The sequence below is a fragment of the Podarcis cretensis genome (assembly GCF_951804945.1).
Source record: "Podarcis cretensis genome assembly, chromosome: 10".
NCBI lineage: Eukaryota > Metazoa > Chordata > Lepidosauria > Squamata > Lacertidae > Podarcis > Podarcis cretensis.
This window is the reverse complement of record NC_137179.1, coordinates 233,254-249,354: the sequence shown is the minus strand read 5'-3', so window position 1 is coordinate 249,354 and position 16,101 is coordinate 233,254. Positions and strand designations below refer to the sequence as shown.

General features: G+C 48.4%; 1 protein-coding gene across 1 annotated transcript; it reads right to left on the bottom strand.

Moving 5' to 3' along the window:
• Positions 1-3,281: 3,281 nt before the first annotated feature.
• LOC307225153 (coiled-coil domain-containing protein 166-like) lies at positions 3,282-13,250 on the bottom strand. The gene is made up of 2 exons (XM_079992980.1): positions 12,884-13,250; positions 3,282-4,547 (listed from the first exon to the last, which is right to left on the bottom strand). The coding sequence occupies exon 2, from the start codon at positions 4,517-4,519 to the stop codon at positions 3,506-3,508; it is 1,014 nt and encodes a 337-aa protein (XP_079849106.1). The 5' UTR covers positions 4,520-4,547; positions 12,884-13,250; the 3' UTR covers positions 3,282-3,505.
• Between the last annotated feature and the right edge of the window lie 2,851 nt (positions 13,251-16,101).

Here is a 16,101-nt window from a genome sequence, read left to right as displayed (position 1 = left end):
ATCTCTTCATTCTTAAAACGTCTCTGGAGGGTGAGGGGAAGGTTGAGAAAGCACAAGCCCTGCGTGCTACAGTTCCCACTCATGTTTCATGTGCTTGTGCTTGGCATAAGAAGACAGCTCATAGTTCTCTTGAAGAACTACAGGTGCTACCTGAGGTTAGCAAAGGCTGTAGAATTGAGGAATGTGCAAGAGTCCTAGATTGCCAGGCTTGCAGACAGGCAAAGGTAAAAGGGTGCAGTTACCCCAGGGTGGAGAGGGTAACCACAAAACCTTTTGATCTTGTGCACATAGATCTGTTGGGTCCCATGAAGGAACCAAGTCTGGGAGGGGCCAGGTTTCTGCTGACGCTGCAGGATGATTTTTCGCAGAACGCCTGGACACATGGTCTCAAATCCAAGGAAGATGCAGCACAGCTGATTAGAAGTTGGATTGAGGAGGTGGAACTAAGGTTCTCCACCAGAGTGCGAGCAGTCACTAGTGACAGAGGTGCACGGTTTACTGGGTCTGCTTTGCAGAAGTTCTTTCACAAGAAAGGGATAAGTCACACAGTTACTTCTCCTCAACAGAGGGGGGTGGCAGAGCTCAGAAGTGAGGCTCTGGTCAAAGCTGCACAGGTGATGCTGTCAGATTCTGGGTTACCTCCAAGGTTTTGGATGGAGTCAGTTAAATATGTGAGCTTCACCTGGAATCGGTCCTACAATTCAGTGGTAGGAGACACCCCGTTTTTCATGCTTCACGGGAGGAAACCTCAGGTTCATTTCCTCCGTGCGTTTGGATCAATGGCCTCGGTGCCGGTGCCTGAAGCTTTGCGAGGGCCAGATGGACCCAAGTTCCAGAAAATGATCTTCTGTGGGTATGAGCCAGCGGCTCGTGCATGGAGGTTTGCATACCCGTCAGGTGATCAGAGTAAGCTGCTGATCAGTAAACACGCTGAGTTCTATGAGCAGGGTGAAAGGTCAGACTCCTGCCAGGCGTGATGTTCTTTCAGAATGTCTTTCTGATTCAGAGCAGGAAGGTTCTGATGAGGAGGAAGGAGAGGCTGAGTCTGTTGATGACGATCAGCTCACTGACCAAGGTCAGGAGCAGGATGGGGCATCTCCACAAGTTGTAAAAAGAGAGCCCAAGAGTGAGCCTAGTTCTCCTGTGAGGGTAATGCAAAGGATTCGAAGATGCTTTAAGTCAGAGGGGGAATCCCGGGATGCAGAGGACACACCTGCTGACCACAGTGAGTCAGAGGAAGTGCCTGAGTTTGTGCCCAGGCGGTCCAGTCGCACAACGAAGGGTATTCCACCTGAGAGGTATCAGGCCACAGGTGCGTGGGTAAGTTTCGCACAGTGCGAATCTGAGAGTTGTGAGGATGTTCCACAGATGCCTGACAGGAACGCCAGGAGAGGGCGCAAGGCATTGGGGAAGGGATTGATCTCACAGAGGTCTGCAAAGGTACATCCACAGGTCTCGTCAGAATGCAAGGCAAGAGGGGGTGTTGGGATTCAGAACGTACAGGGTTAAGATATTCTGAGTAATGCCTCACATTCTGACATTTGGAAGGAGGGAGGAGCTTTACTTTCTGTTTCTCTCTTTGTCTCTGAAAGAGGAGGCAGCCATGAATGCTAGCAGTCCAGGAGAATCTGAGAAATGCTGAGCTGTAAATATTTTGCTGCAATAAAGAACTGATAATTTGGACACACAAGAGCTTGGTGTGTTTGGATCTGATGCAACAGTTTTTTCCGCTGTGTTTTTACTCTGCAAGGTGAAACCGGAGAGGAGAAGGTCGGCGCAGCTTGGCTAAGAAGTGTGCCGGACCGCTGTAAACAGCTAATTGGGGTCGTAAACCAATTAAGCTTTTATAACACAGATAATCACATACTTGCAGCTAAGGTGTCTTTGATTCAGAAAGAATAAGGAGCTGAGGGGAAGGCCTTTCAGACTGGGAACCAGGTGTGGGATGGGCCAAGAGCTCTGCTGCGCCCAACGGTAGCCTCAGGAGGGAACTTTTCTTCAAGACAGCAGCAGGGGGAGGAAGGATTTAAATGTGAATGGACAGCTGCACAAACGGCCTTCCCAGAATGCTCACCCTGCCTTGTTTAACCACCAGCTTCTCTGAAACTGATTTCGCTGGATGAATTGGCCAAATTGTCTGGCACCAAGGAGAACAATGGCATGGATCCTGGCCCTTCATGACCTTCATGTCTGGTGTGAGTGGTGCCCACTGGTGTGTGTTCTGGGTGACAACTTCCTTCTGGAGTCCCTTTGGCTGCTGCTTCCCAGTGAACCTTTGGAGTCCACAAACCAGGGGAAGTGGAGCTGTGGCTCCAGGTGGTGTCAGACCCACCAGCCTGTGGGATGTAAACACTGGGAGCAGTCAAGTACAACATTCCTTGTTTTGCTAGAGTGGACATGCAAGGGGATGTTTGGTCCAGCTAGTCAAAACTTCCTGTTCCTCCTGGGCTGGAGCATCCTTCCTTGCCTGTGACTAGTGGGTGGGCGTGACCTTCCCAGACCTGGGAAAAGGCCAAGGCATGCTGCCTCTCTCTCTCTTTTTCATCCTCCTTTCGTCCTGCGAACTTCCTGACTCACCTGGACTGGACTGCTGCCAGCCAGAAGTCTCCCAGGTCATCTCCCATATGGGGCAAAACTCTACATGTTTGTAACTTTAAGCCTAAAGCCTGCCTTCAGGGATCATACTCTGCCTGATCATGCGTGAAACTACTTTATGTTACTTATGAATAAGACTGTTGTGTCTTTATTCTTTAGGAGGGATCAAAGGGATCTTACCAGGAGTAATAGAGCATATCTCAGTCTGGGCAAGCCAGATTGAATTGTTTATTGTCTTAAGCAGCTCACATGAGTCTGCAACCAGCTTTCTGCTGCATAAGAAGGAGAATGCACTCTGCTGTATAAAGAAACTTGCTAGTGCTAGCCAATGCTCAGGGGTGAAGGGACCAACAATACCTGCAGCATCACAGGTTCCCCACCCCTTCCACTAATGTAAGTTTGTGCTACTAATGCACTTAACCACAAAGACTCCCTGGCCATTGCCCAGAGAAGGCAGCAGCCTGTGTTGTCCAATGGTTTGCAGTTTCTGCCTCCTGAAGTGGGCAAGGACTATTGCCCGAGGGCTGGTGGGTGGCAGCAGGCTGCCACGAGAGCCTATGAGAAGGTGCAGGTGTTGCTGCTGGCTGTGATGCCGATGGGCTTGCCTGGGAGTAAGCAGAGGCGCAGCAGCCTCTTCCTCCCGCTTGACCAGAGACCCCATAAGAGGACAGGAAGCTGTCCAGCACTGAAGCACATCCACACACATCCTTTTAATTGGGGGGGGCGGGGTTGGTCCGTGTTTCCTGCCACCTCTGATACGAAGCGAAGAGCAGAGCGCATGAGCTGCTGCAGTCTCCTATCCCCAAACAGCTTGTTGCTGTCTCTGAGTCAGGATTTCTGCTTCCACATTTAGAAGTCTACTCTCAGGCCTCCTCACCTTTGCTCACACACCTGGAAACCACTCGCTCTCTTAAGACTGCTGGCTGCTTGTGGGCATCGCTTGCTGCTTGCTGCTGCTCTTGGGGCTCCAGAGTGGTGGCAAACCTTCGGCAGCTGCTGCCTGAGCATCCCTCTTTGCAGGCCCTTGAGCGCTCGCGCCCCGAGAGGATTTTTGTGCGCTCTTGGGAGGCTGGCTACTGGGAGTGGGGCCAGTCTTCTGAGCCGCCTGTTGCTGGAGCCAGCGGCGCATGTGTGCCAGGCCCCGCCCATACTGGAGCTCCCGCAGGAGCTGCTCCTTCTGCTCTCTCAGCTGCTGCCGGAAGGCTTTCAGGCCTTTAGCTCGCTGGATGAGGCCGAGGAGCTCGTTGCGCAGCCGCCTGTTCTCCTCCTTCACTCGGATGGTGTGCTGGATGAGGCTGCGCACGGCTTCCTTCTCGGCCTTCTTGGCCAGGGCCTGGACCTTCTGCTCCGCCTGCACCTCGTACTCCGCCTTCTGGTGCAGGTACTTGCTCTTGAGCAAGCGCATTTCCTCCGAGTGCTGGATCTTCATGGCCAGCAGCTCCTTCTCCAGCTCCCGGATGCGGATGAGCTGCTCGGACTGCAGCTCCTTGAAGGGCTTGAGCTCCTCAACCTCCTTGGTCATGAGGGAGAACTTGGTCTCCATCTCGATCAGCTGGCTCCTCATCTCTGTCTCCTTGTCTGTGTACTGGGAGGTCAGCTCCTCCTTCTGCTTCAGGACACTGGTGAGGTCAAAGAGGTTCTGCTCGTTGAGGGTGGTGATGGCGTCCTGGCACCGGGCAGCGCGCCTGTTCAGGTAGCTCAGGTAGGCCTTGCTGTTCTGCCGGATCTCCTGCGCTTCCTTGTCCAGGAACTGGTTCCTGCTCTGGAACTGGTCCACCCATTGCGTGTAGGTGTGGATGTGCTCCGCCAGGATGAGGGACTCCTTCTTCAGGGACTGCTCTTGCTCCGTCAAGAGCGGCCCAGTCGTGCTCTGGCTCTTGGCGATGCTCTTCCGAGCTTTGGACTTGGTCTTCTTTGTCGCCATGCTGTGGCAGGGGCTGCCCTCTCAGGCACTGACAAAAGAGAAATGCAGTGGGATTTTATTTTAAATGTTTTGGTACCACGTTCTGAGGTCCTGAAGTCCTTAGTCAATTTTCTAAAAACAGCAACATACAAACAGTCAGTTTCAATATAAATGGAACTTTTATGAGCCATCATTTGAACTGTTGATGATATTTTGGATCTGCACTGAACCAGCACCATTACCCATGTGTCATGGACTGGTTGGATACAAAGGAATAGTGGGAGGAACCAGTTGGGGAACCACCAAGGGAGGAAGGCTCAGAGTCGGCGGCTTGGTGGTGAGATGCCAATGAGTGGTCGGAGGGTGAAGAGGGAGCAGACTGGGAGGAGGAGGAGGAAGTGGCAGAAGCAGAAGAGGTGCTGGGGTTTAGTGAGCAGGGGGGAGGGGTCTGTGGCAGAGGGAAGTCTAGAATCAGAATCAGAAGCGTAAGCAGGAGAGTGGGCTGAGGGAGGCCAAGAGGCAGAGATGAGTCAGGCTGGTGAAGAAACACAAGTGTCTTCCACGCACACACACACCCTGCTGTGACAAGGTTTCCTCCTCCCTAGTCTCCCAGGATCAGTAGAGGCAAGAAGCAAGAGGAGTATAGGCAGAAACGCAGGTGCCGTCTCAGATTGCTTGGGAAGGACCTGGCAGAGGAAGGCCCTTAGCTGTGGGAAGGTGGGACTTTCAGGCTCCACAACTGCCTCATAAGGATCAGACCTACCAAGGAAGACTTGCTGTGCTCTTTAGGCTTGGCCCTCCTGCCCTCCTGTGCAGATCCTTTATTTTCGAATCAAGAGTTAACTTCACCTGCTCTGTGTGATTTACTGCTTGCTGGCTCCCTCCTGACATCACATGAGAATGGACAGAAGCATTTGAGGCATGTATAAAAAGAGTTGGAGAGAGAGGGAACTGGGTGTGTGTCCCCCCGAAGCTTTCCATGAGGAAGGGGCTGTTGGCCAGATACAGGGCTGGAGGGGGAGCTGCTCCATAGCACTCAGTCCATAAGGATATAGTCAGCATATCTCTTTCTTGAGCTGAGCACTTGAAAAATGCAGCTATGCCAGAATGCATGATCTGAGAGATTTTGTTCTGGGCATCTCAGAAGCTAGCTCAGAACCTGATTAGGGCTTTGTGCTGAAGCTTCTTTGATTCCTTGCTCCTGTCTTCTTTCTCACTTTGAAATTCTTTAAAGTAGTCCAAACTTCTTTTGTAGTTAACAGCCCTCTAACAGTCAGTAATTGGCTGTCTTCCAGATCAGTAATTATTGTGACTCTTGCTCTCTCCTCTCTGTGAAGCCATTCAGGAGAAGGTAAAGGTAAAATGGTAAAGGACCCCTAGACAGTTAAGTCCAGTCAAAAGCGATTATGGGTTTGTGGCACTCATCTCGCTTTCAAACTGAGGAAGCTGGCGTTTGTCCACAGACAGCTTTCCAGGTCATGTGGACAGCAGGACTAAACTGCTTCTGGAGCAACGAGACACCGTGACAGAAACCAGAGCGCATGGAAACACTGTTTACCTTCCCACTGGAGTGGTACCTATTTATCTACTTGCACTTTTTTGGGGGTGTGCTTTTGAACTGCTAGCTTGGCAGAAGCATGGGGAGAGCAACAGGAGCTCACCCCGTTAAGTGAATTTGAACCGCCAACCTTCTGATCAGCAAGCCCAAGAGGCTCAGTGGTTTAGACCGCAGCGCCACCCACTCCCTTCTCAGGAGAAGAAGGGTCTGAAGGTGGGTCATTAATACAGGGTCCAATAAACCTTCTCTCCAGAGCAGTATCTCCATCTTGACACACCAACTGGCATAATTATTTTCTGTTAGTTTCTCCATACTCAGAGACACAGACATTGTGAAATTTGCTTGCTCCCTTCCTGCAGTTAAACGTTCTGCAGCTTCCACAACCACTTAGCCACATAGGATTCACAGACCCCCGTTTGCCTTTGGGTTATCTGCAAAATCTTCCTTGACTATGATGACTTCAGATTGCTGGTTTCCAAAGTGTGGGATTGACTTCAATAATTCGCTTGTTGCTCTCTAGCGCCACCTGCTGGCCATAACCTTTGTTGGTTGTGCTGAAGTACCGTAACCACTTCTCACAGAAGCTGAGGAAGATGAGTTCTTAATTCAGAGGTAGCATTTAGATGAGCAAACAGACAACCAGTCTAATGTAAGGATTCAATACAAAGCCTCTGTTGCTATCAAAGGGTTAAAAGGTAGCAGAAACGCTCTAATCACTGAGCAGCTGGAAGTCATTAGGCTTCCAGGAACATGAGTTTGTATAAATAGTCTCCTGTGTGTTTGCTCCTCCCTTCTCCCCTTTTGGGCGTATTTGCTGATATGTGTGGTTCGTCTCCGGGTTTTTTGTTTTTGTAAATAAACCTTCCTTTGAGTTCCAAAACCGCTTGCTCCAAGACTCCTCTTTGAAAAGAAATACTCCCTCTCCTGCCCTTCTTAAACTGCTGCGCGAAATGCTCTGCTGTAATGGGACTTGAGACGATGGAAGCGCACCGGACATTTACTTTGCATTAAGCTAATTAAAGTTTAATGGGACAGGTTATGGCTGTTTGTACGTCAAGAAGGAGCTAAGGAGTGCAGTTCAGAGTGATTTATGTAAGGACTGGAGCGAAGTCAGAAGCGGTTGCCGACAACGAAAGCCTTCAAAGCAGCTTGAGTCCTGCAACGTGCCTAGAAAAGTTTTAAACAGGCACTGAGCAGTTTGTACTCGCTGGAAGACGTCTTATTCCTCAAGGAGCCACCTCAGCAGCTGGGAGACGGTCTACAGGTGTGTGAGTATCGTTCCTAAGCCCCAGGGAGGATGGCAGAGTCCCAGGAAAGTTTTTTCTGTCCCGTTTACGCGACTCAATGGGAAAAATTGGCAAGATTGGAAGGCTAGAGTAAGGGTTTGGTTGCAAGCAAAAGAGTTGTGGAGTTGTACTGAAGCACCGCCTTTACAGGCAGCTGCAGACGCATCTGCAGAAGACAAAGCAGCAGCAGCAGCTTCACAGAAACGCGACAGGAAAGCCCAAGGTCTACTAGTTTTGGCAGTGGGACCAGAGCAAATGCCTTATGTTTCTGAGTTAAAGAACACGCATGAGGTCTGGACGGTTCTGCAGCGGTTAAATTCCAGAAACACTGCGGGGGCCAAGATCCATGCTACAAGATGTTTGTTTGATTTACGTCTCCAACCGGGAGCGTGTGTGAAAGAACATATTGCCAAAATGGTGTCTGCCTTTAATCAACTAAGACAGCTGGGCATTCCTTTCTCTATGGAGCAGCAGTCATATATATTGTTGTCTTCTCTTGATAAAAGCTATGAGACTCTAGCTCTAACTTTGGAGGCTATGCCTTCAACTGAATTAACCCTTGAATACATTTCATCTCGGCTTGCAGATGAACAGGATAAAAGGCAAAGAGAAAGAGGTTTGTCTTCAAAGGGGAGTTATGCTGTGCCTAAGAGTGGGGATGCTGAGTTTGAGAACACAGTAAATGCTTTTACAGCTAGACACTGTTTTCGCTGTGGTTCCCCCTCCCATCTAATCAGGAATTGCACACGTGAACCTGGTCAAGACAGCACCAAGGCCGTTACCCCTAGTTACCAGACAAGGAGTTCCAGGGGACGTCAAAGAAGAGGAGGAGGTCGTGGCTACTCCCACAGCACACAGCACATGGCTTCAGCAATGGCGTTGATGCAAGGGCGTGGCCAAGGCAGCAATCTACGCTGGTTGATTGACAGTGGTGCATCTCACCACCTGGTGGCGCCATCTAGTGTCCGTTTGCAGAATTGCAGACATTTGCAAACCCTTAAAGTTGTGACAATGGCAGATTCAACTAAACGTTCCTTAGAGACCGTAGGCACAGTGTTCTTGAATTGTTTGCAAACAGAAATTGATGCCTACGTGCTAAAGGGATTGAAGGGGTGTATTTTGTCTGTGTCAGAACTTGATAGAGTTGGGTTCAAGACTGTGTTTGAAAATGGGGTTTGCACTATTTCAAAGAATAACGTATCTCTTTTGCAGGTGGAATGCAGAGATGGGTTATATTATTTTGAGACAAGTCCAGATGAAGTTGAACAGGTTCATGCTGGTTGTGTGAACACGCCTACCCATAATTCTTGTGTTCATTTATGGCACCGCCGTCTGGGACATATTAATTTTCAGTATGTTAAAAAGCAACCTGAATTATCAGAAGGGTGCAAAATGAACAAATGTACTAAGTATTTGGATTGTACTGCATGCAAAAGGGCGAAGGTTCATAGATGCAGCTATCCCAGTTCAGATAGGAAATCTGACAAAGTATTCCAACTTGTGCATATGGACCTATGTGGCCCTATGCCTGTTGCTAGCATGGGAGGTTCGAGGTATGCACTGTGTCTCTCGGATGACAAAACGAAGGTTACATGGTTTTTTCCTCTCAAAACAAAAGCAGATACTGCAGAAACAGTTAAAAATTGGGTTCATGCAGTAGAACTTGAATTCGGTACTAAAGTACTTGCTTTTCAGACAGACAGAGGGTCAGAATTTACCGGGTCTGTGTTGCAGAATTTCTTTAAGAAAAAGGGAATTAAGCATCGTCTGTCTACACCTTATTCCCCCCAAGAAGGAGGCGTGGCCGAATGTAAAAACAGGGTTCTGCAAGAGTTGGCAAAATCTATGTTGTTTGATGCTAATCTCCCTCAAAGTTACTGGGCGGAAGCCTGGCAGGCGGCTACTCATATTCTGAACCAAGTATATAATTCGGTAATTGCCACTACCCCATATTTTGCTTTATATGGGAAGAAGCCCAAAATTAATTACTTTCGGGTGTTTGGATGTCAAGCCTATGTACTTATCCCAAAGGCGTTAAGGAAAAAGGGAAGTCCAAGGGCTAGGAAACTCATCTTTTGTGGGTACGAACCACACGCCAAATCTTGGAGATTCGTGGACCCAAATGGGGATACTACAAGAGTGGTCCTCAGTAGGAGCGCTGAATTTTGTGAGCAGTCCGGATGGACTCACTTACATGCTAACCCTGACATTTTGAGAGATGATTTAGGCATTTATGCTGAGAATGAAAGTCCAGAGAGTAGTGAGCCAGAAGGGGATGGTGCACATGGTTCAGATGCAGATTCTGACCAGGCACAAGGTTCTTCTCCTAAGGTAGAAAAGCCAAAATCTAGGAGTGTTCCAACATCGCCACCCAGTAGGCCTAGCAGACAGCAAAAGCGAAGCAGGTCACCTGCAACACAAAGCCCAAGGGAGGTATCTAAACGGAGGTCTTTATCCCTAGAGGCACATCCAGATATAAAGTCTGAGACAGATTCTGACAGCCAACGGTCAGAGGGGGCACAAGAGGAACAATTGCGCAGGTCAAACCGTGCCACAAAGGGCAAGCCACCAGAGCGGTTTAAGGTGACAAGTGTATACGTAAATATGGCACAGTGTGAGCCAGATAGCTATATGGAAGTACAACAGCTTCCAAGCTCAGAAGCAGCAAAGTGGCAGGAAGCAATGGAAAAAGAGATGGCTTCAATGAAATCTCTCGGTGTGTTTACAAGTACAGAGCTTCCGAAAGGGCAACAAGCTGTAGGTTGTCGATGGGTATATCGTTTAAAGCCCACAACTACTGAAGAGTTGCAATATAAAGCCCGACTAGTTGCAAAAGGGTTTTCGCAGCGCAAAGGTGTTCACTATTCTCAAATCTATGCCCCTACTTCAAGATCGGAGTCACTAAGAATGCTTTTAGCCTCTTCAGCTAAGAAGGGAAATAAGCTGTTTCATTTTGATGTCAATGTGGCTTATTTAAATGCAGACTTACAGGAGGAAGTCTATATGACACCACCACCGGGTTTTGAAGGAGACAAGCCAAACCAGGTCTGGCGCCTACACAAATCCATTTATGGGTTGAAACAGTCTGCCCGTAATTGGAATTCCTGCTTAAACGATGCTCTAGAGAGCATGGGCTTCAGAAAGAGCGCAGCAGATGCGTGTCTTTATCTAAAAGGCTCGGGATGTGAACAAGAAGCAGTCTTGATATTTGTTGACGATTTATTATACAGTGGAAAGGATGATAAACTTGCACAACAATTTGCCACAAAGCTTGGAGAAAGGTTTCAGATAAAATCACTAGGCAATGTATCTGTTTATCTAGGAATTAAAATTCAGCAAGATGAAAATGGGAACTATTGGCTTAGCCAAGAAGCTAAGATCCAGCAGTTGCTGGAAAGGTTTAAAATGGACAACTGTGCTGGTGTTAAAACCCCAATGGAGTTAAGTTACATAAAGGATGCTCAAGCCGGGCAACAGGCAGAGTTCTCTAATCCCGGGGTTTACCAGTCAGCGATAGGAAGTCTACTCCACATTGCACAGTGGACTCGGCCCGATATAACATATGCTGTCAACATGCTGTGTAGACAAGCTGAAAAACCATCAATGCATGCTTGGCAAGGAGTAAAAAGAGTTTTAAGGTATCTCCAAACTACCAAAAGGTTTCGCTTAAAACTATCAGCAGAGGGCAGCACACAACTTGAATGTTGGGCTGACAGTAGTTGGGCAGATGCTGGACCAGATAGAAAATCAGTGTCAGGAATGGCGATAAAATTTGGAAATGCACTAATTGGTTGGAGATCAAGAAAGCAGTCACTTATAGCTTTAAGTTCAACTGAATCTGAGTTTAATGCATTATCAGATGTATGTAGAGAACTGGAATTTTATAAGCAACTGGTACAAGAATTGTTTGGAGAATGTTCCCTACCTATCAGAGTGTGGGAAGACAATCAACCTTGTATTAAACTAGCTAAATCAGGTCAATTCAAGGCACACACAAAACACTTGGATATCCATTATCAAAATGTATGCCAAAGTGTAAAACAAGGTTTAATTGAACTAAAGTATTGTCCAAGCAAAGAAAATCTCGCAGACGGTTTTACGAAAGCTTTGAGTCCGCAATCTCATAAATGTTTCTGTTCAGGTTTAAATTTGAATTAAGGTTGGTACAGCTCAGTGTTACGAGCGAGAGGGGGTGTTGCTATCAAAGGGTTAAAAGGTAGCAGAAACGCTCTAATCACTGAGCAGTTGGAAGTCATTAGGCTTCCAGGAACATGAGTTTGTATAAATAGTCTCCTGTGTGTTTGCTCCTCCCTTCTCCCCTTTTGGGCGTATTTGCTGATATGTGTGGTTCGTCTCCGGGTTTTTTGTTTTTGTAAATAAACCTTCCTTTGAGTTCCAAAACCGCTTGCTCCAAGACTCCTCTTTGAAAAGAAATACTCCCTCTCCTGCCCTTCTTAAACTGCTGCGCGAAATGCTCTGCTGTAATGGGACTTGAGACGATGGAAGCGCACCGGACATTTACTTTGCATTAAACTAATTAAAGTTTAATGGGACAGTCTCTCTCTCTCTCACACACAAGAGGGTGCAGTCTTTTAAGTACAAGAAAATGGTGCAGTTGTTGCAGGAGTCCAAGGTTGCTTTTCTGTCACTTTCCTCTCCTGGTAGCAGAGGATGCTTCCTAGCAGAGAGTTCTCCAGCTGTAATCCTCCTGCTGCAGGTCCTTGACAAAATGCTTGACATTCACACTATCTCCTCAACCTCCGACAAACTCCGCATTCTCCTCTCAGACCCAACTCTACACCTCTGCTAGCTTGTCGCAGTTAACTCCTTCATATAATTTATCCTTTGTAAAATACACAATTGTAACACATATATCAACAATGACTTTTTGAGCAACCTTTTTGGAGACGCACCGTAGCTCAGTGGTAGACTGCCTGCTTTGCATGTGGAAAGAGAAAGAAAGAAAGAAAGAAAGAAAGAAAGAAAGAAAGAAAGAAGAGACCCAGGTCTCATCCCTGACATCTCACCTAGCAGGTGGCAAGAAAGACCCTTCTCTGCCTGAGGTTTGGGAGAGCTGGTGCTAGACTCAAAAACAGGCTATTCTGGGCTGGATGAACCTGACCTGGTCCAAAGCCTTGGGCAAGTCACCAAACAGGTGCCAAACAATGATGGCACTTGTCACACAAATCCAAGCAGACTTTAGGCTTGTTCTGAGGCAGCAGGTCCCCCCCCCCCCCCGCGTGCTGAGAAATAAAGGTAGCCATTTAACAGAGTCACCCATATCCCTCGCTTCTTTAGTGCCTGGCCACTATGTCTTGTCTTAACACTGCAAGGTCTAACAATGAGATTGTGGTCTGAAGAGAAGTAAGAATATACCTATCCTGCCCTGTGCTGTGCTGAGGTGCAAAGGAGCTCTGCTTCAATGCATTTCTGTTTGTACCATTTCTGAAGCTGGGACAGGGGTGGGCAGCCACCAAGCAGCTGTGAGAGACTCTGAGGCTGAGAGGCTGGCAAGGGCTGAAGGAGTGGGTCTTTCCTCACCTTTCCTCCAAGCAGTGGGTGCTGGTGGTGCTGGCAGTGGGGGCACGTACGGAGAACGGAGGTTTCTGTTAATATGGGCCCTGCTAGCCCTGAGGAACCATCATCACCAGCAATCCTCAGCAAAGAGCAGAGCAGCCGCCATGAATGGCAAGCTCAATTCTGGGCCACTTGGTAGAAATGTCTTGGACATTTTTGCCCCATCAGAGTTTCAGTCATGTGAGACATTGGCCTCTTGGATGATGAACCCTAACCCCGAAAAGCTTAAAGGCAAAAAAGACACTAAAGAGAAGAACTCTGGTATCACAATGGAGGTAGAATCACCACATTGTTGAAAATGGAAGGTGTCCAAAGAACAGAAGACCATCAGAATCATGTGCTCAAGAGAAGAGCAACTGCGTCACAATGGAGGTGGAATCCCCACAGTGTTGAAAACGAAAGGTATCCAAGGAGGAATAGAGGAGCCCTGCTGTTCTAGGCCAAAGCCCCCCCCCCCCAGCCCTGACCACTTTGTCCACACAGGCATAATTTGGAACGCTTCTACAAAGCTGCATAATTCTTCAAGATGGGAGACCAGCTTCCTGCGAGTCCCAGACGACCTGCTCCCTGCCCAGGGGTGTCCTTAAGGCTTTGCTAATTTGGCCCCCACCAAGGGTGCTGGCCTGGGGGACGCCAAAATCCCATTGCTGCTTGCCCCCCCTGGGTTGCTGGTGGGCCAAGGGCAGTGGGAGAGCGGAGGTGATCTTACTGGAACTTGAAGACTGGGCAGGTGAGGGGCTTACTTCTGAGTAAATGGGCCCAGGAGTAGGTGTGCAAGAGGAGCTGCAGGAGATAGTGGTGGAGGAGAGGAAAACCGAGACAGACAAAGAAAGCTGTTTTGTTGATGAAAGAAATAAATGCCTTATGGTTGGAGAAGATGGGGCACGATCATAAATGGTGGGCTTCAAAGGGAGAGAAATGAATGCATAGCAAGTAACTTCAGGGTCACTAATAACTGATGTGAGGAAGAATTGGAAAAAGTGCAGAATTGAGGGCTATAATATTAAGATCTGATAGAATCCTGGGAAAGAATTGAACTTGACGAGAAATGGACAGTTCTGGACTTCTAAGGAGAATAAAAAATTAAGAACTACTTTTGGACTTTTTGACAGAAAAAGATGAATCTGTGGTGTCTGAGAAGAATTGTGTTTGGCAGACTGCTTAGCAACTCTTTAATGTAATATAGCTAGGTGTTTTCCTGTAGTGTATGCTTCAAATAATTTGAATCATTATAATATATATAATTGGCAGATGGAGAATTAGAAGCTCCTCTTTCTTCTTCTTCTTGGGGGGCCCAAGTGGGAGGGAGAGATAGAAAGGATCTTGGGGGGCGGGAGAAGAAACAGAAGCTTCCAGGTGAAAGCAGGGAGGGTCTACTTTTCTGTGTATGGATAAAGACGGGGTGTAATTGTGACAGATGGCTTTTGTATTCCCTTTCTTGCCTTTCTATCTCTTGATTTTTTTCCTCTTATCATTTTAGTTCTTTTCATTTCTTTTCTTCAGATTAGTTTGACTTGTATTGTTCCAAAAGTCCAGTACCTGCCCCTCTCCCTGCCAAGTGGTGGCAAGAACCCATGGGCGTCTCAGGCACCCACACAGGATCTGTGCCCCTTTGGAGAATAGAAGATACGGTGGAGACTGTCGTGCTTGAAGAAATCTGGTTTATTCACCTATTTACACCTTCAGTCTGCATGGAGGGAGTCCAGAACTTACAGCATGGCCCACAGCATGGCAGCAGGCAACCTTTCATCTCCCCTGCCAAGATGGATCTCAGCCCCTCTTCCTCCTCCTCCTCCTCCCAAGGAATCCCTGCTTCAAAGCTCACTTTTCCTGTCCCCTCAAACACACAGTTACCCCTTTGTGACATCAGACTCCGCAGGCCAAAGGATCCTTTTTTGATGCTCATTCACACCTTTTTGGCATGCTAACTGGTTTGCCTACTAAACAGCAACAACAAACAGGTTTGCTCTTCCCACAGCCAGCCAGGCTGGTTTGCATACCCAGCCCAGGAATTCCTTCGCAGCCTGCATTCTCCCTTCATACCACAAATAATCAAAATCCTACCATTTATTAATATCTTGGGTTTGTTGTTGTTATTGTTGTTGTTTAGTCGTTTAGTCGTGTCTGACTCTTCGTGACCCCCTGGACCAGAGCACGCCAGGCCCTCCTGTCTTCCACTGCCTCCGCAGTTTGGTCAAACTCATGCTGGTAGCTTTGAGAACACTGTCCAACCATCTCGTTCTCTGTCGCCCCCTTCTCCTTGTGCCCTCCATCTTTCCCAACATCAGGGTCTTTCCCAGGGAGTCTTCTCTTCTTATGAGGTGGCCAAAGTCTTGGAGCCTCAGCTTCAGGATCTGTCCTTCCAGTGAGCACTCAGGGCTGATTTCCTTAAGAATGGAGAGGTTTGATCTTCTTACAGTCCATGGGACTCTCAAGAGTCTCCTCCAGCACCAGAATTCAAAAGCATCAATTCTTCGGTGGTCAGCCTTCTTTATGGTCCAGCTTTCACTTCCATATATCACTACTGGGAAAACCATAGCTTTTACTATACAGACCTTTGTTGGCAAGGTGATGTCTCTATGTATGTCTCTATGTCTCTGATGTTTACCCACATCTATAACGGTATTCTCTGTCAATCCCCCCCCCCTTCTCTCTAACAAATGAGTACAGCTGAGGTTTAGGTGGAGAGTTCTCCCTTATGGGCTCCCTTTCCAGGCTGACAAGCTTGACAGCAAAGGCAGAAGCTGCCTTCTTGATTGTTGGACTCGCTATTGGCAGAGATGGAGAATGTGAGGGCTGCGGTCCCGGGTACCTTTTTTGAGGGACCCCACGACAGGCTACAGAGACAACATGGTCGCGGGACGGCCGGACGCCGAGGCACCTCGCTCTTGCCCGGCCAGGCGCGACCCAGGGCGCAGCGGGCTCCCCCCGTGCCCCTCTCCCCTGGGGCAGCAGGGGCTCTGCCGCTGCCTGTCGGGTCTCGCCTGCTCCAGCCCCAGAGCCCGTCTTGGCATGCAGGGAAGAGATAGATAGACAAGTCCCCAGGTCCTCAAGGATTGCCAACCCTGGTTTAGCCAAGCAGTCCAAGTGGCTCCCTGGATTGTGGTCGCCTGCGGGAGTGTAGGGCGCGCCTCCCCAGAGACTCCGTCCAGTCCTTCTTCCCATGCGGTTTCCCGCTTATG